The 19,627-nt window shown below is 44.4% G+C and overlaps 2 protein-coding genes across 7 annotated transcripts in view; both read left to right on the top strand.

The window, feature by feature from the left end:
• The first annotated feature begins 851 nt into the window (after positions 1–851).
• LAYN (layilin) lies at positions 852–13,195 on the top strand. Of its 4 annotated transcripts, none has more exons than XM_030023185.2 (8): positions 854–1,347; positions 2,666–2,689; positions 3,844–4,141; positions 6,451–6,608; positions 6,978–7,016; positions 7,386–7,469; positions 8,212–8,314; positions 9,040–13,195. In XM_030023185.2, exons 1-8 carry the CDS (start codon positions 1,281–1,283, stop codon positions 9,395–9,397), a joined length of 1,131 nt encoding a protein of 376 aa, XP_029879045.1. In that variant the 5' UTR covers positions 854–1,280; the 3' UTR covers positions 9,398–13,195. The 4 variants fall into 4 exon arrangements, with proteins under 4 accessions (XP_040981436.1, XP_029879045.1, XP_029879046.1 ...); XM_041125503.1 differs by having other exon boundaries at positions 1,248–1,347; positions 2,629–2,689; XM_041125502.1 differs by lacking the exon at positions 6,978–7,016 and having other exon boundaries at positions 852–1,347.
• A 4,493-nt stretch (positions 13,196–17,688) lies between these two features.
• The window catches only part of SIK2 (salt inducible kinase 2), a 69,395-nt gene continuing 67,456 nt past the window's right edge, over positions 17,689–19,627 (top strand). For 2 of the 3 annotated variants that reach the window (XM_030021807.2, XM_030021806.2), the window contains exon 1: positions 17,771–18,049. In XM_030021807.2, the coding sequence (XP_029877667.1) occupies positions 17,900–18,049 (150 nt within the window). In that variant the 5' untranslated portion in view covers positions 17,771–17,899. Of the gene's footprint in view, positions 18,050–19,627 lie in introns of all 3 variants that reach the window. The other variant, XM_030021808.1, reaches the window with a different exon arrangement.

The raw sequence follows: 19,627 nt of genomic DNA, 5'->3' as shown, positions 1-19,627 counted from the left end.
TATTACCTAACAATTTGGAAATAGTTAAATGCATATGTCACTTTCGTGGACATACCTCACTTTGAGTTGTTTTGTCTTCTGAAATACATGAAATTAAGGGCAAAACTGTCTCACCAAAATATTAGTCCTGAGTCAGGTTCATGAAACCAGTTGAATTGCTCATGTCTGTAAAGTTGCTCAAGTGCCTAGTTATTTACTAAATGCAAACCTTGATCACCAAGGACTTAGGAAATGTAAAAGTTCAGTTCTAGAATACCATTGATGTGTGCATTTCACAGACATGACGCATGCTGCAAAGCCATAGCCTTAGTTCAGCTCCAACACCTACCTCTGAGATTCCTGACTTCTGGAGACCTGGAGTGGAAGGTCTTAATGATATTTTAAAGGATCTGTCTCTATCTAAGATACGGATTTCAGAAACAGTTTCTCCAACCAGACTCCCAAGAGTTGGTCTAGGTTTTAAGTCTTTCATAAAATCATTAATTTATTTTAAAACATTGACCCCAGCTAGTATCTGTAGGAGCAGAAACTATAGCTCTTGGAGCTCCTGCATTTGTTCATTTTGGTGGTCTGCCCCTTTCTGCAACCTGCAAAAAAGCTCTTAGACGCTGAGCCTTTGAAATCTTAGCTGGAGAGCTAGTGTTCCCGGAAACAGGTGTGCACCAGCTTCCGGGGCACCAGGAAGCAGGCTCAGAATTTATTAACCTTTGAAACAAAGTTCCCGTGTTCTGTTTTCTGCCCTGACGCGGTTTCTGAAAGGCAGCTGCACATCAGTACGGGGAGGGTCAGCCTTTGGTTTCAGGGCCTGCAGGTGCGGCTTCTCTCACTCACACGTTGTGGTGGAGGGAGGTGTCTCCTCTGCTCGCGCCTTGTCGTTTACGTGTGGGACAGGGAAGGTCTAAAGCTGCAGCGGGGAGCAACATGCAGAAGCGATGAGGTGTCTAAAGTGCGGCACAGGGGAGAGCTGAGAACGGAGGCAGCGGGAAGAGGTGTGGGCTTAGCGTGTGCCCCGCAGCGGGAGAGGCAGACCCCTGCGGCGGAGAGATGCGCAGCGAGGGCAGCGGGTCCCGTCCCCGGGCTTTGCCCGGGGGTCTTCGCCGCCGCTCCCGCCTCCTACCCGCGTAGGGGCTGAGCCGGGCGCGGCCCGGCCCCTCCTCCCCGGAGGACGGCCCCTGCCGGCTCCCTCCCCTCCGGCCCGGCAGCTGGACCCGGGCCACTCGCTTGGGGCCGGGCGGTGGAGCCAGCCGGGCGCCCCGCGGACGCCGACGGAGCCGGGGAGGATGCTGGCGGCCGCGGCCCTGTGCGCTGCCGCGCTGGGCTGGGCTGCGGGGGCACGGCTGCTCAGCGGTAAGGGGGTACGGGCTGGCGGGCCCTCCGCTTGCCCGGCTCCGCGGAGCGGGGCGAGCGCTGAGAGTGGCGGGGAGCCGGACACGGGGCTCGCAGCCCCGTCGAGACTCGTCGCCTGCCCTCTTGCGCTGGGAGGGTTTGGCTGCCTGGAGCGGCCGTCGCGACATAGGCAAGGATGTGCAGGCGCTACCTGGAGCAGTGATTTTTCCCTCCTAAGTCCCCAGCCGGAGCTAGCCCTGCCCTAGGGAGACGTCCGCATCCTCCGTGTTGGGTGGGAGCACCTGGTCGTGAAGGGGGCACGCCGGTAGTCCAGTTTCATTTGCCTCTTCCCCTGAGAAACCGTTCTGCTCTTCCTGCTGCATTTTTGCCTCCGTTCTAGGAATCTTAAATGCTGCCCTGGCTAACAGAACTACTCTTGTCATCCCACCCTCAGTGGAAATTCAGCCTGGCTGAATTTCCAGCCCACACTAGTTTGTCTTCCTCTTCCTCTACGAAGTCTCTTTTGATTATCAGTCTGTCCTCCCGGTTTTGCGCAAAGGAACGTCACCTACTTAGACGGCTTTCATAGTAACAGATATATGGCAGCTCAAGGTTGGACCAGCAGTATTTTTGGATGTAGTACCCAAACTAGGTAGTTTAGTCTGCTTTTAGGGCACAGAATAGCCAGTCTGGGGCAAGTTTCTGCCTGACTTGATAGGCTGGTATGTTCAGTAGAAAGCCTGAACACTGTCACCTGTGAGATGTTCATGTTATTCCAACATAAGGCAAGGAGTTTTATTATATCTATAAATACATTTTTAATTCTGCCATGCTCTTGCCGGCAGTAGGGCTTTTGTGGGAGTGAGTTAGAGGGCTCAGCTGCCAGCTGTGGGGTTGGAGATTTATTTCTTTTCATGAATTTTTACTTCTCGGTATAATTGACTCATCCCTAGTCTCGCATTACCAAGGCTCACTGAAGTCAGCAGGCTTTGAGGCAGATCCCAGGTAGGCAATGAGGAGATAAGGGGAAAATACGAGGAACACTTTCAGCATTGGTTATAGCTACATATGCAATTGTCCTCTCTTACCAGAACTATATTTGGGAACCTAACTGGCAGTGAAGTCCGGACAGTAATCAACTACAATAAATTTTTCCTTAGCTGAAAGCAATGGCAAGTTTGGCTGATAAGACAGAGACTTTCTGCCAGTTAATGGGGAAAAAAACATGTTTGTGTATTAGAAAAGAACCCATGTGCAGTTTGTGACACTCTTTCTAGACAGTTGCTGCAGTTTTTTAATAAGTGTGCCGTCTGTGTTTTTCTTATGTCTTTCACAATAGCAATGGACATATCCCTGAGAAGAGGTAAGGGGTTTTGCCTTTTTCACCCAGCCTGCATGAGTGTTAAGTTACCAAGAGAAACACAGGTTATGCCTAGAGATGTATTATTAAATACTGCTTTTGCAGTACAGCCAGTTTAATTTGTGTGTACAATGTTAGCAGGCTCTGTGATTCTGAGTACTTAACTGTTCAAAAATGCCAATATGAAAGGTGTTTAAATTCTCACTCTAAGAGAGTGGCAATGCAGGAACATATAAGAATAAAGCAAAGCCAGCATATATCCCATGGAGGGGTTTATAATGACCTGTCCTCACATCCCATTTGTTCTGAGTACATTACAAATGTTGCTACATGTTCTTCTTCTGTAAAAACATGTAGGTTAGCAGATTGTGTCTGCAGTGTGTTTGAAAAGAAATATTTACCAAGTAAAACAAAACTGTTTGTTTCCACAGTCTAAATATTGGGACTCTTCTGCTGAGAAACAGAAGTGCATAATTTTAGATTATGTATCTTTTCACTTTGATCTTTGCTTTCCTTGTAATCAAAATAAGCCATGCTGCTTCACAGATGAGAAAGTCCTTGGCTTATGACAGTCTGAAAACAGACATTGTTTACTTCCTGGGCAGCCAGTAACCTCTACAGTGCAGAGCAGTGCTTGCAATTGGACTGTCTGAACACATCTTGATACACTGCAGTATATATTCCATGAAACTATTACATATACCCCAGAAGATAAATTATTATCTCTGCTTGTGTAAGAGGATCTCTAATTTTAGCCCTTTAAATTCCTTAAAAATAATTTTTAAAAGCCTCTTTGAACCCTTGTAAAGGAACTCACTTTTTAAAAGGTTGCACATGTCAGCTTGCTCTCTGGCGCAGCATTGCTTCTTTGTAAGGAACTCCTAGGGTCTTCAAATCGCAGAAAATTCGTGAGGGAGCTGAGAAGTGCAGGACATGAGAGAACAGTGCTGTGCAGACCAACCTAAACTGTTATGTGCAGTAAGAAAAGTTCAGAGGTGCAACTTGCCAGTCCAGTAATACAAGAGGCTTTTTACCTGTGTTGTATTTCCTACATAAACTATCGTACGGTGCAAAATTCAGCCAAATGGAAGTATTGGCATTCACTTTTGGTACTAACAGGCATAGTTTCTGTAACAGGTTTCTTTCCATTTCTGCAGGACAGACAGTTTGCCGGGGTGGAACACAGCAACCATGCTACAAAGTAGTTTATTTTCATGACGCTTCACGCAGGATCAGCTATGAAGAAGCACACCTTGCCTGCAGAGCTGATGGCGGACATCTAGTCAGTATTGAAACAGAAGCAGAGCAAAGACTGATTGAAAAATTTATTGAGAGTCTCTTAGCTTCTGATGGAGATTTTTGGATAGGGCTTAGGAGGAAAAAGGAGGAGGTAGACAATAGTACAGAGTGTCAGAACCTCTACTCCTGGTCAGATGGCAGCTCATCCAAGTTCCGGTAGGTACCTGTGAGACTGGGAAGCAACCTGGTCAGGGACTGTCACCTGCCTTTAGCAATCAGAAAGGATTCTTTCAAAAGAATCAAGCAGTGTTGCCCCAGCTGTCATCTGTGTTCCTTCTGCAGTCACTGAAGAGCAGTAGTATCTCCAGAGAGTGATTCATCCCATCCAGATGTAATGGGTAGACACATTACCCTTTAGAGACCCTGCTCTCTCTCTGTTGCTCTATGTAAGACATCTAGAGTGTCTAGCTTGGGCTAGATTGATAATTTTTGATTGCTAAAAGGAGGTGGAAAAACAAGCAATCTGGTCTTAAAAAAATCTCTGATTAGGCATGTACAAAATATGTGCTTTGACCTGAAGGTTCCTGCACTTTAGATCCCCTGAAGTTTTGTCCCTGATGTCCTGAGCGATGGGCCCTTCTCCTTTTACTTGCTGAGAGAATAGCATTTTTTTCCTGTGAGAGAGTAAAATTGGAAAGCTGCAGTATTTATTGTAGACATGAAAAATTAAAATTTTCACACCACTTGTTAGATTTCTGCCTCCTTGTCTTAAGGCAAGCAGAACCATAGCATTTGCTGTAATTAAAACATAAAGGCAACAACATTTATAACCAATTACAAGTTTGCTGGAGTTGTTTTCACTACTTTCACATTTCTGTTCAGCATAGAACCAAAATGTGTTTAGCCTCAAAAATTCTGCTAAATTATGATTTATTTCAATCATGAGTCACAGTTTTCTAGATGAAAGATATTCTTAGATCCAGGCCTACAAGGTCTGCCTTTCTGTGGTATAGAAGTAGAAAATCTGCTCTAAATATTGCCAGGTTGATGAAAGCCTTAGCAAAGAGGTGCCAGCTCTGCAGTAAACTTCAGGTTCAAGGGAGTTTTGCCTGGTAGATATTTACTATTGAACCTGTGATTAAAGTAATTTTAAAAAATCAAATTCTACAATGTTCACTCATTATCCTTAACTACTTGCTGCATTTACAATGATTGAACTACAAATTTCATGAAATAACCCAAACATTCTTAAATATTTCATGAAAACGTATCATATGTATGACAGGTCTGCCTTTGCATTCTTCTTTATATTGGACATGTGTAAAAATACCTTGTTATTGTGAGCTTTATGCTTTGGGAACCCATAAGAAATTTTAGTTGCTTTGTGCAGGAATGAATGAAACAGAGCTGCTTTTAGTACTGTTCAATATATTAAAGTTTCTCCTGTTGTTCAGATACTGGGGGTAGATAATAGGAAGCTAGAACCAGATCTGCTGCTGCTAAGAAACAGACATAGCTTTATTATTTATTATTATTTTCGTTGGTGAGACATAGCTTATTTATGCTAAATGATAAAGCCAAGGAAAAGATCAGGGGCATGGCGGAGGGGAGCTCCACTAGGAGGGGAAGGAAGTGAGGGAGGAATACAGCATTGTAGTGATTGAAAAAATACTTCTTTAACATGTGTGGGTTTTTTCCCGTGTTGAATACCTTGGTGTATCTGGAACTATTTATATTGTATGGATCAGCTTTCAGAAAGTGCTTGGCATGCAGAACATTGCTTGTTCCAAAATCGGTGGGTATTGAACATTTTTCAAAATCAGGACACAGTCTTAGAAGTGTTTCTCTGAGATGCATAACATGCCTCTTCAGTAATGGTTGTATTATAGAGCACTAAGTAGTGGAGCCTCTTTCCTGTGTTCTACTTGGAAAGGCCTACACAGTTTTCCAGTGGTGAAGTTTACTATTAAAAAAAAAAAAAAAAAAATTTTATCCACAAGACAGGGTTTTTTCATGTTAGTTTTTTTCTAAACAGAGAAAAACAGATCCTGCTTTAGCTTTTTCATTTTCTTATTAAATAAGTGTCAAAATTTTGCAGGCATTGGCCACTGAAGTCGGAGAGCAAAAATCATTTTGATAGATGATTTTTGCACAGGTGTGTAAAGGCAGTATGGAGAAAGTCAAAGTTCTCCTGAGCTTTTACTCAGCCTCGCAGAGGAGTTTCAGGCAGTGAGGTACTCAGTCCTTCACTCCCTAGTATTTGTTGAAAACCTTGCTTGCTGAGTTTTCTTTGAAAATTAGGAATTCCAAAGAGAGAAGATACACTGCAAATAATTGTATTGTTATTGTTCCTACTTTTACACAGTGGAAGCAGGGGCAAGGGTGGGGTGGGGTGTGCTGAGCTGTATTCCTCTTTGATTCTGCCCTCTGTCATGCCCTGTATGCTGTATTCCCACCTGAGCTCCTGCAGTACTACGGAAAGTGATGTCAAGTCTTACTTGACATGTTTGTTGTATTTTCTTTAGGAACTGGTATGTAGATGAGCCATCCTGTGGGAGTGAAATCTGTGTTGTGATGTACCACCAGCCATCTGCCCCACCAGGTGTCGGAGGTCCTTACATGTTTCAATGGAATGATGACAGATGCAACATGAAAAATAACTTCATTTGCAAATATTCTCTTGGTAATGAGTCATTCTGTAGCTTTAGAAACCAACCTGCTCCCAGTCCCCAAGAGGAGGTATGAGGAGATTGCAGTAACAGATAGGGAAACCCTTTCTTAGCTTCACTGGAAAGATGTGGTGGGAGACAGATATCTTTAAATTTAATGTGAGTCCTGGGGAAAACAGTCTCAGTATCTAATATCTGTAGCTACTTGCCTTGTGACTTATATGAATTCTCAGAGGATTTTTATGAAGTATTTGAGATCTCAAATGGGGCCTGCGGGAGACAGAACACTAAAGAAGGATGCTCATGTTATTAGACTATGTTCAGTACACTTGGTCTCCCTACTCAAGCTTATGAGGAAACTCTGCATATCTTTTTTCTTTTAGAGAAGCCAACGAATGCTCCAATAGAGAATTCTCAAAGAGGTAAGTTATAGATATTTGTTTGGGGCTTTTTTTAATTATATGCTAACTTTCAGTAGAAATACTCTCCGTTACATTCATTCTCAAGGACACTCACAGACTGAAAACTTACTAAGGAAGAAGCTTCCCTGCAGTTTGCACTTTCCTTGTGCTATTCTATAATCCATTCTTCAAGAACACAGTCTTGCTGTTGTTGATGCAGTATCTGGGACTGTTGGTCATGCTGCAGAAATCTAAGCAAAAAGAGTACCAGTACACCTTACACATCTTTGCAGCTGGCAGTCTCTTCAATCTCTTCTCACCTTCACTTTTTATGATTCTTAAACTCTTTCAAATAACATCTGCAGTATTAATTAAGCTGCTTCTTTCCAGATGTTGCAACAGAGCCCTTGAATCCAGTATTCCCAGAAGAACGCCGTAAGAAAGATGCTAATGTAACAGTTGTAGAAGCCAAAGGTATGTTGTGCATTCAACAGCTGGCCTGCTCTCTCTTTAACTATGCACACCCACATTTCTCACATGTGGCTGTAAACAGTCAACATTTCAGTTTGAAGTGTTTGACCCTAAATGTAGAAGACTGTATTTAGGCAACTGCATCTGAAAAAAAAACTTCCCTCAAATCCTTTCCAGGACAAATGTAAACTGATTGCTTTGGCTACCAAAATGTTCTAAATCTAAAGCTGTGTAAAGTATTTTGGGTCTGAAAAAGGTACTTTTAATTTATTGAATCACTTCAGAATGTCTAAATTGTTAATGTTTTGTTTGTAAGTCTATTATTAACTATGAAAAACTTTCAGTTTCTTCTTATCATGCTGACTTTCCCCCTACAAATTCACAGATAATAAAAGATATTTTGCTCTCTGAAATCTTTTGGCTGGGTGTTCCTAAGCTTTTAAAAGACAGCATATCTCATTACCTTGTAGCACCGTTGCCTTCTTACAGTGGGACAGTGAGGCTTGTTGGTTCCTCATCTTGAAGATTTGAGCTTATTTTACTTTAACCTGCTTAACTAGATGATCGGTCTCTGTCAGGCTTGCTGCCTTTGAGAAGTAGATACTGCTAGATTATGAACAAGACCAGAGGCCTATTGAGGTGTGATGATGCTGCCTTTTGCTACTGTTAGTTTTTCTATGAAGTTCTGTGCATGTCAAATGCAACTGGAAGTGAATAAAAGCCAGAATCTCATTTTTACCCCTAGAACCTGTTCAGAGTCTTGCCTACATCCTTATTCCCAGCATTCCTGTGCTGCTTCTCCTGATGGTCGTTACAGCCATCTTCTGGTTCTGGCTTTTTGCGAAGAGGTAAGTGACATTTTTCTGTAACAATTGAACCTATGATATCTTGTCCTGGCAGTCATTTTACAGCTAGCTTCAGGATCCTGTAAGATACTCTGGAGAGGACTGCTTTCAGCCAAATAAATGTTTAAAAAGTGGCATGGATGCTCCAGGCTGAGTTACTTGTGAAGTAAAATTTTAAGTAAATCACATTATGCCATTTTATTATGTTCACAGACGTATAGTAGTTAAGGGATAGCATGAAACAAGATGATGATTTTGAAGTGTTAGCACTTAAGTTTTCTTACTGAAGAAAAGATCTGATTTATCAGAAGATCCCCTTCAAAAGTGAAAAACAGAGTAATAGAAATAAAAGGATATACGTTTGGAGCAAATAACGTTTACCAATTTCCTCTCCTTGCTTTCCCTGTGTGCACAGTACCTCTGGTGGGCATGCTGGCTGTGGTTTTGGGAGTGTCAGTGTTAGGCTTTGCTGCCTTAGCATCTCAGCTGGCAGCAGAGTGCAAGGGTACCCCAGCAGGTCGTGCCATGGGACTACCCCGGGTATGCAGCCTGCTGCCGCACACCTGGAATGGCAAGTAATAACAAATGTCATCCTGAGTCCAGGCTCTGAGTGTCTGCTTTCCTCAAGGGTCATCATTAAATTACTGTAAGAGAGGTGTGGTATTGTTTTGTATTTGCCTCTGTAAAAAAAACATATTATGACTTGTCTTCTTTCCTCTGTCCCTAAGGAGACAGGAGCAAATAGATGCAAGCCCAAAGGAGGAAGATGCATGGCTGTCTAACCCCAGGAGGAACAGTCCAAATCTGGATATTTACAAAGTAATCAAGAAGCAATCAGAAGCAGATCTGGCTGGAACCAGGCCTGGTGCTAAGAATTCTTCCTTCCGTACACAGGAAGATAAAGTGCTTGACAGCCTCTCCAGGGATTATGACAATGCAGCAATGAATACATCAATGAGCGGCTTTGTGACATTGGCCAGTACTGAAAGTGGCTTTGTGACCAATGATATCTATGAGCTGTGTGGAGACCGTGTGGGGAGGAGCAAGGAATCAGGCTGGGTGGAGAATGAGATTTATGGGTATTAAGGAAATGGACAAAAAAAGCCTGGAATATGGATGACAGTGAATATCAGTACAAGTTAGCCTGCCCTCCCTATGCACTTGTTTAAATTATAGTGTATGTGATTATCCTGGTTTTGCATTGTCCCTATATTCTTCTCTTTTTTTGAAAGAATGTGGGTTTTTAAAGATCCAGACTGAAAAGAATGTATATATTTTGCTTTGCATCAAGCCCCCTTTTGCCCCAGAAATGGCTTGTTAATACTCTCGGTTCTTTTTTGTACTCCAAAGATATGCCTTTGAAACTAAAGGACAATCCAAAATTCCCATTTATTTAACTCACCTACTCATCTTCAAAGGTGTTAAAAGTCAAAAGTCAATCACTGGTCGCACTTGGATTCTCATAGGTGCCCCCAAGAAAGCTGCCATGGTTGCAGGTTGGTCATTGTTTCCATGTCAGCCCACATCCCAGCTGTGTTGGCCTCTCTCACCATTTACCTATGACGCTGACAGGCACTTCACAAAAAGGAGACTAGTGTGGTTTCTGCTTCTATCCCTCCCTTCTAGTTCCTACGGCCAAGGCAGTGTATGTGAGTCACAGCACATAACTGTGTGTTACTTACACCATTAGGTTGGTTTTTAAAGAATCCCAGTAAGTGCTTTGGTGTCATAAGGCTAACTGTGTTCCCTCACTTACCCTCTGGCAAAAGGAATTGCAAAACCAGGAACAAGGGACTTCTCTGCAATGCTAAAGGAAGAGAATGGGGTACTCCAAAGCATTCTGATTGGTCTCGGGAGTTACAGCAGCCTGTGACATGTACTGAATTCCATGAAGACTGACATCCTGATATTAATCCCCATAGAGATGGAATTTATTTATTCCATAGAGATGGAATTTATGAAATGGTATGTGAAGGTAAAGAATTGGATTAAAAACAGCATTTTGACAGGTAAACTAAAGTATCAAGCTAATCAGTTATAATAAATTATCTGTTGTCTATTTACAGGGACTTCACATATCCCAGTACATAGATTAAATAAGTATTAAGGTGAGGTACTGAGGATAGTTCATGGAATTTCCTCTCTGTCAGCGTGAGGGAATATCTTATTTTACCATAGTTTTGAAGCCAATATTAGATACCTCCCATTTTCCTGCACCTTTGGAGGAGAAGAAATGAATGGCAGCAGGGCATAGCAACTGCCACACAACAAAGTATAAATTCAGGTGACATGAGAATTTTCCTGTTAGATATGGGGAACAAGCAAGAATATGAAGGAACACCATTTAACTCGGAAAGAATTCACAGTCTGTAGTTCGCTGCTTGACTTCTAAGGGAAAGAGACAAGAGATGATGCTCGACACTGAGGTTTTTTTCAGATCATTATCTCTGTTTCTCTGTTATTTGCAGCACAGTTAATAAAGTTGTTAAGGAGCTAGGAGAAACCAAGAGTATGCATTTGCCATGGAAGTGGTATGAAGGATCTGTCCAATTGTCTGCAGAAGCAACTTCAGGCTGGAGTTTTATCCTCTCTAAGGTGTATAAGGAGCAAGAGTAGGCTAACAGGATATTCCAAGAGTTACACTGAATTTAATTTCTCTATTGAACTGAGAATGTATAGTTATTTTAACCGACTATACTTAAATACAAGATTTCTGGTGCAGAAAGTTAAGAACAGCAGTGATGAACTATTTATTCCAAGATAAACTGAATTTAACTTGGTCATTGGTATGTTTTAAGGCCTTTTGAAGCACACTGCAGGAGATCACTTGCATCACAAGAATAAGGAATATGTATTGGAAAAAAGAGAAGGGTGGTCCCATGCATCTTTTTTCACAGCACTGTCTTTTCTGCTTGGGAGGGTAATGTCATTTATCACTGAGAATGCAGAAAGGCAACTAAATGAAAAGTTGGGTGCCTAGCTTTAAACTGTGCTTGCCTAACTGTGGTTTGGTGAAGAGATACCTAGAGTTACCCACAGCAAGTTGAATACCAGACAACTTTACTTGGAATCAAGAAGGTACAGAATTTGCCCATCAGCATGTATTCTTAAGTAACTAGATGTCTTTGATTTTGAACTCATTACATGGACAAGTTTTCCATGCACTAGGCAGAGGTCATTCCAGCATCTGCCCTGTAAGCTTGTAATTTCCTATGCCATGTAGTACAGAGAGCATCACTGTATATGATGAGAAGAAACACAGCAAAGAGGACTTAGGAGCAGTGCTGACAACCTGGAATCGTGATTACCTTGGTTTTTACTAGGGCTTCCCTATACATATTTTGTTCATGAGACTTGATCAGATCAATGTTTGTCTCACAGTTGTAAGGACTCAACAACCTTCATAGGACCTTAGAGCTAACTCCCTGTGGCAAGGTCTCTGCACTGTTGCATTTGTCGGTGCAGCTAAGTGTAACAGGAGTTTGGATAAAAACTGAGATTCATATTGACTTGAATACGCTCAGGACAAAATCCCATGTGCTGCTGGATATGGGCTTGCTTTAGCTGAATTCCATTGTAAAAGTTAGTTTACATGAAGTTGGACGTACTTGCAATTGCCAAGGCTTTTGGAAAGGAATAGGAAGGGAATTTGAATTTATCAAATAGGCATGTGATCTGGTTCCATAAAGGACTACTTTCTGTAAAATGTTTAACGTTAATACTGAGATCTGCAAAACTGAAGATACATTTACAAATGTAAGATTCCCCTCACTGAAACGAACAGGCACAATCCATTCCGGTGCTCTGCAGCTGCTTCAGGCTATAGATGGGCAACACAGCATTGTTTTGTACTTTCTGCTTTTTCAAGATGTTTGTTCTTACCTGAACACATTGGTGCTAAATGGACATGTGGAGTCTGGAGCACAAGTTCTGCAGCAAGTGGCAGATTTTACGGCAAAGTCAGAAGCCATGAAGTATTGATAGCAGCAGTGTGGCCTCTGGATTTTTTTCACTACAGGACCAGTCTGCATTTCTTATGGGAATGGAGTCCTACTGTTAATACTGAAGTAATGAATATGCTTAGAGGTTTGCATTCAGAGCTGTATAGCTTCTTGCTAGGGGTCTTTGCATGTTCATAGCTGTGTATGTGTAGAAAGCACTGTGAAATTAGGCCATTAGCATTTATCTGTCCTGTCTGATCTGATATCTCAGCTGTTTCATATATTGGTTTATATATTCTCAAGACAAATATGTTCAGCTTTGAGTAAACCAGCACATTTTGCTTTGTCTGCACTTACTCTGTTTCCAATTATTCCAGCAATGGAGCTGTTCCTTAAAAATGGAGTTCTATTTGATTGTATCCCATTGAACTGAGAAAGAAGTGGGAGTGCCACATAAAGAACCGAGTAAACTGAACATTGGGCAGCTGGATATCTGCTCTGAAAAAAATAAAGCATTTGGGACATTATCATGTATCTGGGGCCATTTGGATTCAGCTCTGTAATCCATCTCAGTCTGATCTTAACTACTGAGTGTCTCGGTCCCATGTGAAAAACAGAAATAACAGCATTTCACAGGCTTCTAGGGATGCCTGGAATCTAAGAATGAGTGACTCTGAAGTGACTTTGAGACTTACAATTTTGAGACATACAATAATGAGGCCTTGTAATTGACAAAAATTTAATTTTATTGTCCCGCGGATATGTGCAGCAAGTTTGAAGCATGTCTAGATGAAGTCGTTATGTATAAAAATTTATTTGATTAAAGACATGGTTTGGTCAAGCAGTTCTGGTACCTGGCCCTGTGTATGGCAAGTAATCTTTTTTACTTACTCTGTCAGATCACATTTGACCTTTCACAAGCCAAATAAAAATAGTAAATGCCTGTTCGCCTATCTGTCTATGTATAAAATGTATAAATGTATATGTATAAATATATAAAAAAACCCCACAACACCCCAAGTTTTGCCATTCTGTATTTGTTGCAATTATATCAACTTTTCAACAAAGCTTTTGTCCATAGATCTCACTCAAGCACAGGACTTCTGAACACAGGAGTACTTACTGCGATAAGACAAATTAGTCTTCAGTGTTACGATTTAAACAGCCAAGGGAAATTTTTAAGCTTTGTAGCTCTGTCTAGACTTCTCAAATCCTTAGTTCAGATTTACTTAGTGGAGTCTTAAGCACTCTTGAAGATTGCCATGTAACTCTCAGTCATTTCTCAGCCAAACATCCCTATTTAATAACCTGCAGTATTGTGGCAAGGAAAGACTTCTGTTCATCTCCTTTCCCTTGTTGAATGTTTTCGTTAAGAGTATTTACTTTGTTCAGGATACCTTGTGTACACTGTGATGGACAGAAGTGTGTCCAGTCTTCTGCTGGATGAGTTTTGCCTGAAGGCATGCAAGATGTAATGCAGAGCTAAAAGAAAGTTGCCAGTTGAGGCAATCTTGACACTGTGAAATGCTTGCTAAGGCAGAACTCTTCAGAATACATTGTTAAAATCACAAAGGATTCTATCTATCTGCTTTGTCTGGCTTTACGCTAGGGATTTGCTAAACTCTGGGTTTTGGATCCATCTGGTTTTTGGTTTTCCTTTTTTCTTCTTTATCAGAGACCAGGTTATGGAGGGAAAATGACCAAGCAAATGAAGCATGCCAAACAGGAGCACAAATATTACTCACCTGTTGCTCTGCAGGTGAGTATTTCCAGCTCCAGAAGAGCAACAATTCGCTGCCAACCAAGTCTGTCTATGAAGCACCTGAAATGAATTTAGCTTTTGACAGGGTTCCCTAAAAGTTTGCTCTTCTCCATTGCATGGAAATAAATAAATAGGAAAATGAAGCAAACCCAATTTGCATAAGCCACCAGGAAACAAAGATGTTCCGAAGGCTTTGGCAGAAGGTGTTTTATGTGGGACTGAAACAACAACAGAAATGAGTGCACGACATGGCTATGAGTGCGTTCCACCAATATGCATGCATAAATATGCAGGAAGATGTTTCTAGATCTGTGTGCTATTGCTGTCTATTGCAAACATGGAAATGTATTGGTCAGTTGCCACAGCTGCTTCTCTCACTTCCTGAATGTTGCAGGTGAGGTTGATGTGCACAATGGCTCTGTTCTGCATATCTGCAGTATCACAGAGTGTCTGCCAATCTCACTCTGTTCCTCCATCAGACAGTGGTGCAAGATGAAGCCCTGAAAGAAGTAATCCCTTTTAAAAACAAACAAACAAACAAACAAAAACCAACCAACCAAAAAAAAAAACCCAACCAAAAAAACCCAAAAAAACTTGTACCTGTTTTGAAAATGACATGCAGCTAGTAACCATTTCTCCTGAAAAGCAAAATCCTGGTATGGGAGAGTAGTAATTGCTGGGCGCTTGCAATGTCCAGGGTTTCTAATGCAGTAATTAGTGTTCTTTTATCAAGCAATTGTGTGTCTATCCACTTTTACTCTTGTACGCCTGGTCTGTTCTCTTTTTTCTTTTTTTTTTTTTTTTTGGCAGGCGCTAAGCATCTTTTAGGCATTGAAAAACAGGAAATGAGAAGAAAATGCTCTTAGGTGTGTAAACATGTAAAGCCATATTTTGGCAACTAAGAGTGTGCCCTGGTCTTTTGAGCTGCTGGCTTACTGAACTCAGGCAAAGTCAGCTGCATGTGCTCAGCATCTCTGGAAGTTATCAGAAGGCGAGGTAATTTTATAATCTCTTTTCTTTGGCATCTCCGTTTAGTAGAACATCACAGCTGTAGTAGTCTGTACAGGAACATTGGCCACAAGAGGGCATGTGTGCTCCACAGTTTGTGTCATTCAGCCGATTGTTGACAGTGGCCTGGCAGAGCTCCCCTGTATCAGTGTTTGTGAGAAGCACTCGAATCACTTTCCTTGAAGCATACCAAAAGCCATCAATGGCCTTCAAAGGCTGCTGTACAAAGAATGTTTTTGTGACTGCGGTTCCTCTAGCAGCGTTATTAAGAAATGTTTTTGTAACCTGAACTTTCAAGCCAAAAATGGCATTGTGGTGTGCAGCACAAGAAAGTTTCTGCAAAAGTTTATTATTGCGAACACAAAATCTGACTTAATAATTGATTTTGCACCAGTCTGGTGAGGTTTTACATGGATGAAAGTGGGCAGGAAGCAAATAAATATTTTATGACTAAAAATTTTATTTTTAATAAGGTGACTAGGAAGGAACATTAAGCAATGTTTTGCACAATGTAGAAAAAGTTACTTTTAACACACCAAGCTTGCATCATGCTAGAATTATTCTTTGGTCAGTGTTTCAGATTTCTGAAAAAAATGAAGCATCCTATAGGGTGAAACAGGAATGAAATTTCACAAGTAGCAGCTTGGGATGACACCATTTTCTATTCAAGTAGGATTATGGTAAGCTTGCTCATGCACCTATCAATCATTTAAAAGGGTGGATGTCTGACTAACTGAAGTCATCAGTTAGTCATTGCCAGAACTTCTTATAGGGATAAATAGAACAGTAACAGCACGGTTATTATCCATAGCAATCTAAGTCAGCAGCATCACCTCAAAATGTCATTTCTTAGAGGAATCTCATGAACTGCAAGTGCAGTGAAGGACAAGCATTAACTTTTCATGGAGGTCTTCAGTTCCCTTTGCAGAACAGTCACTGCTGTTTGACATGTGACAAATTTTACCAACTTTCCACAAGTATGAGGCAGCTTTACACGTAAGACGTGTATACAAAGGGAAAGCAAGAGACAGAAGTTTGTTTCTTGTATTCTTTCACTTGCTTTTTGTGGCCCTGCTCTGTTTTGAGCTGTGTTTGTGTCCACTGCACTCTGTGTTCATAAAAGGTCTGTGACTGTTGCTGAACCTGCAGCTGATTCAACAGACACGTGTGCTCTTGTACCATCAGCTTTTGGACATGCCTCGTTCAGCCAGTGGAACTAAGCAAAGCCTCCAGGGGTGATTCCTGATATCCAAATGTCAGAAGGTACCAGTCCTCCAGCATGAAATGGGTCACGGGAGAGGGAGCGATCAGAGAGGGACAGGCGTGAACTGGGAAAGATTGCTGCAGAGTTGAAATGAGCATGGCATTTTTAAAATGAAAGCAAGCTAATGTGTAAGTGCAAACGTAAAGCAGACTAGGTGGACTTAGTGTCGGAAAGGAAATTTAGCATAAAAGGCCTTAACTTTTTTCACATGTACATTGCCAACTCTGCAGGGCCTCTAACCATTTTATGTCAAAGGGCCTAACAAAGCTTCCAAATCTGTCTTTCCAGGTGTGCAGGAAATGAGTAGAATAGAATAGAATAGAATAGTTCAGTTGGAAGGGACCTACAACAATCGTTTAGTCCAACTGCCTGACCACTTCAGGGCTAAAAGTTAAAGCACGTTGGTAAGGGCATTGTCCAAATGCCTCTCAAACACTGAGAAGCTCGGGGTATCAACCACCTCTCTAGGAAGCCTGTTGCAGTGTTTGACCACCCTCTCAGTAAAGAAACACTTCCTAATGTCCAGTCCGAACCTCCCCTGACACAGCTTTGAGCCATTCCCACGTGTCCTCTCACTGGATCCCAAGGGAGAAGAGCTCAGCACCTCCCTCTCCACATCCCCTCCTCAGGAAGCTGTAGAGAGCAATGAGGTCAACCCTCAGCCTCCTTTTCTCCAAACTAGACAAGCCCAAAGTGCTCAGCCGCTCCTCACAGGACATGCCTTCCAGCCCTTTCACGAGCTTTGTTGCTCTCCTCTGTACGCACTCAAGCACTTTCACGTTCTTCTTAAATTGTGGGGCCCAGAACTGCACACTGTACTCAAGGTGAGTTTTGCGTGATGTTGATCGGCGTTTGGGGAGGCTGATGTACTAAGAAAAGGCATCTTTCCGATCTGGAATAACTCGGTCCGCTGGAAGTGGTGCTCACTGCCAGGGAGAGGGCATCTCTGTCGGGAAACTACTGCTACGCAGACCACCCAGAGAGTCTCTGACCCAGGTGCGGCAGCCCAAGCTCTGCGCCCCGAGCACCCTCGGGGCCACGGAGACCCTGATTCGGGGCTGCAGGGACGCCTGGGGGCAGACTCCTCGTTTCTCCTCGTCCCGCTAACGAGGAGCTGCAGGTGGCCTCGCCTCGCCTCGCCTCCCCTCCCCTCCAGTAGCCGCGCAGTGCGCGCAGGTGCGAGGGGCGACGGAGCTGAGGGCACGAGGGGGAGCTTTCCCCCGGCCGCAGCGCAGAGGCAGAGCGCAGCCGGGGCGGGCAATCCCCACGACAACGCGGAGGGCCCCGCAGCAGCGCGGAGGGCGGGTGCGGGGAGGGGGCCCGCGGCGGCTGGAGAACTAGCGGGCGCCACGCCGACCCGCCGCGGGGGCCGCCGGGGAGGGAAGAGGAGAGGAGGGGAGGCCGGGCGGCCGCCCCGCCGCGGTGGCTGCGGTTGCCATGGCGAGGCTCCGCCCCCGCTGACGCGCGCTGTGACGCGCGGTTGGTGGAGGAGGGCGGAGGGGGCGGGGCGGCGCGGCTCTAGAGCGCCGCGGGCACAGTCGAGCCGCTGCCGCCGTTCACGCCGGAGCCGCCGCCGATCGACCGCCCGCCCGCCGCCGCCCCCCGCGCCCAGCATGGTAATGGCCGAGCCCCGGCGGCCCCCCCCGCTGCTGCCCCGCGGGCTCGGGCCCGTCCGCGTCGGCTTCTACGACATCGAGGGCACGCTGGGCAAAGGCAACTTCGCCGTGGTCAAGCTGGCGCGGCACCGCATCACGCGCAGCGAGGTGAGGCGAGGCGCGGCGAGACGAGACGAGACGCGACGGGGGCCGCCGTCGCCCCTTGCCCCGGCCTAGCCCGGCCGCGCCGCCGGGCCCCTCCCGCGGCCCCTGGGCCTCTCCCGGCCGGGCGTGGGGCGGCAGGGCTCGGGTGCCCGCAGGCGCGGCAGCTCTCGGGGTTTGGAGGAGGGCGGGGGCCGTCGTGGGGCGCTGCTGCGGGCTTTGGGGGGAGCTGGCCGTCGGGGCTCGGCTGGCTCAGCGGGGCGTGGAGGGGCGGCCGGCGTTGGGGCTACGGGGCTCCGCTCCAGGCTGTGGGGTGGGGGGCGGGCAGCTGGCCTCGGTGCTCTGGGGCTCCGCTGAGGGTTTATTTGGGGGGGGGCGGCCTGGGTGGCTCGGCGGGGGCTTGCAGCAGCGCCCTTGCAGGCTGCTTGAGCCTTTTGTCCCTGCCAGCACGGGAGGGAGGCGGGGGGATGTTTTATTGACTTGAGGTGTTGGGCTGCGGGCAGGCCTTGGAGCAGGAGCCCTGGCCGCCGTTCGTGTTTGTTTTCTTGCTTTCATCGTCCCGGCAAGGGCAGCGATAACGGCTCCTGGTGTGGCTGTAGCGGGGTGCCCCTGTGGCTCAGGCCCCAGACGGTGTGTTGCTATCGCAGTAAGGATGCTCGGGGCGGGAGGGGGCAGGGGGCGGGCAGCTGTCGGCTTAGTTCGTGAGGGTAGCCATCAGATAGGGATAACTCTCTGTTAATAGGGAAGGTTCAAACCTTGCCTTGTGCCTGCTTTCGCGTCCTGAACGTTTTACGGTTTCCTGACCTGGACAATACTTGCAGATGAGCAGTCCTTCTATGTCGGTAATCTGTTTTAGCAAAGGAACTTTTGTGTGTGTGTCCTGTATTCTTAAATACATCATCCTGCCAGTTAACCAAATTCAACCATTTTTAGCCTCTTTGTTTAACCACCCCACCACCACCGTGTATGTTACCAGGTGATTACTAGCCTGTAGATTGTTAATATCTTCTGCTTTACCTAAAACAAAAACGATTGTAAGCCTGTGTGGACAAAATGCAGTCATGTTCACTTTTTAAAAACAGGTATCTGATGAGACCAATGGCTTTGGAAGGTCAGCTTCCTCTTATATTTTCTTCTTGGGTAGTTTTGGTCGCTATACCTAGAGGTAAGCTTTTTGTAAGGTTCTATTATGGTTGCTTTCATTGTTTACTGAAGAAGGGCTTACAGTGCTGCTCTGTACCAGACAAAAGTAAATAAAATATTGTCCAAAGTACAAGGTGAAAAACTGAAAAGACCTGCAATTATTCAGGTGCTGTGGTCTGGTGTGGTAAAATCGTGCCTTACAGGAATGAAAGTGCCCTTAGCTTGGACTTAAAGAAAACAAACCTGCAATGCTAACATTGTTCTGGTCGTGCAGTGATAGATGAGCTTTGCATCCCAAGTATTAAAAGAAATTTCTCTGATTGTCTTATTTCTCAAGTTTCATAATAAACTGTTAATTATTTTAAAATCCTTCCTTGCTATTACTGAAGAGTCAAGCAAAGACCTTGCAGTGTTAGTGTTCTGTTCCCAAGTTTGATGCCA

This window comes from Aquila chrysaetos, chromosome 8, assembly GCF_900496995.4.
Source record: "Aquila chrysaetos chrysaetos chromosome 8, bAquChr1.4, whole genome shotgun sequence".
In the NCBI taxonomy this organism is placed as follows: Eukaryota; Metazoa; Chordata; class Aves; order Accipitriformes; family Accipitridae; genus Aquila; species Aquila chrysaetos.
The sequence above is the reverse complement of the archived record's forward strand: the minus strand, read 5'-3'. Positions and strand labels throughout refer to the sequence as shown.

Excerpts from the sequence above, each read along its gene's own strand:
- LAYN (XM_030023185.2), top strand. The coding sequence starts at position 1,281 with ATGCTGGCGGCCGCGGCCCTGTGCGCTGCCGCGCTGGGCTGGGCTGCG. Across the intron at positions 1,348-2,665 it reads GGGGGCACGGCTGCTCAGCG|CAATGGACATATCCCTGAGA; the intron begins GTAAGGGGGTAC and ends CTTTCACAATAG. Across the intron at positions 4,142-6,450 it reads GGCAGCTCATCCAAGTTCCG|GAACTGGTATGTAGATGAGC; the intron begins GTAGGTACCTGT and ends TATTTTCTTTAG.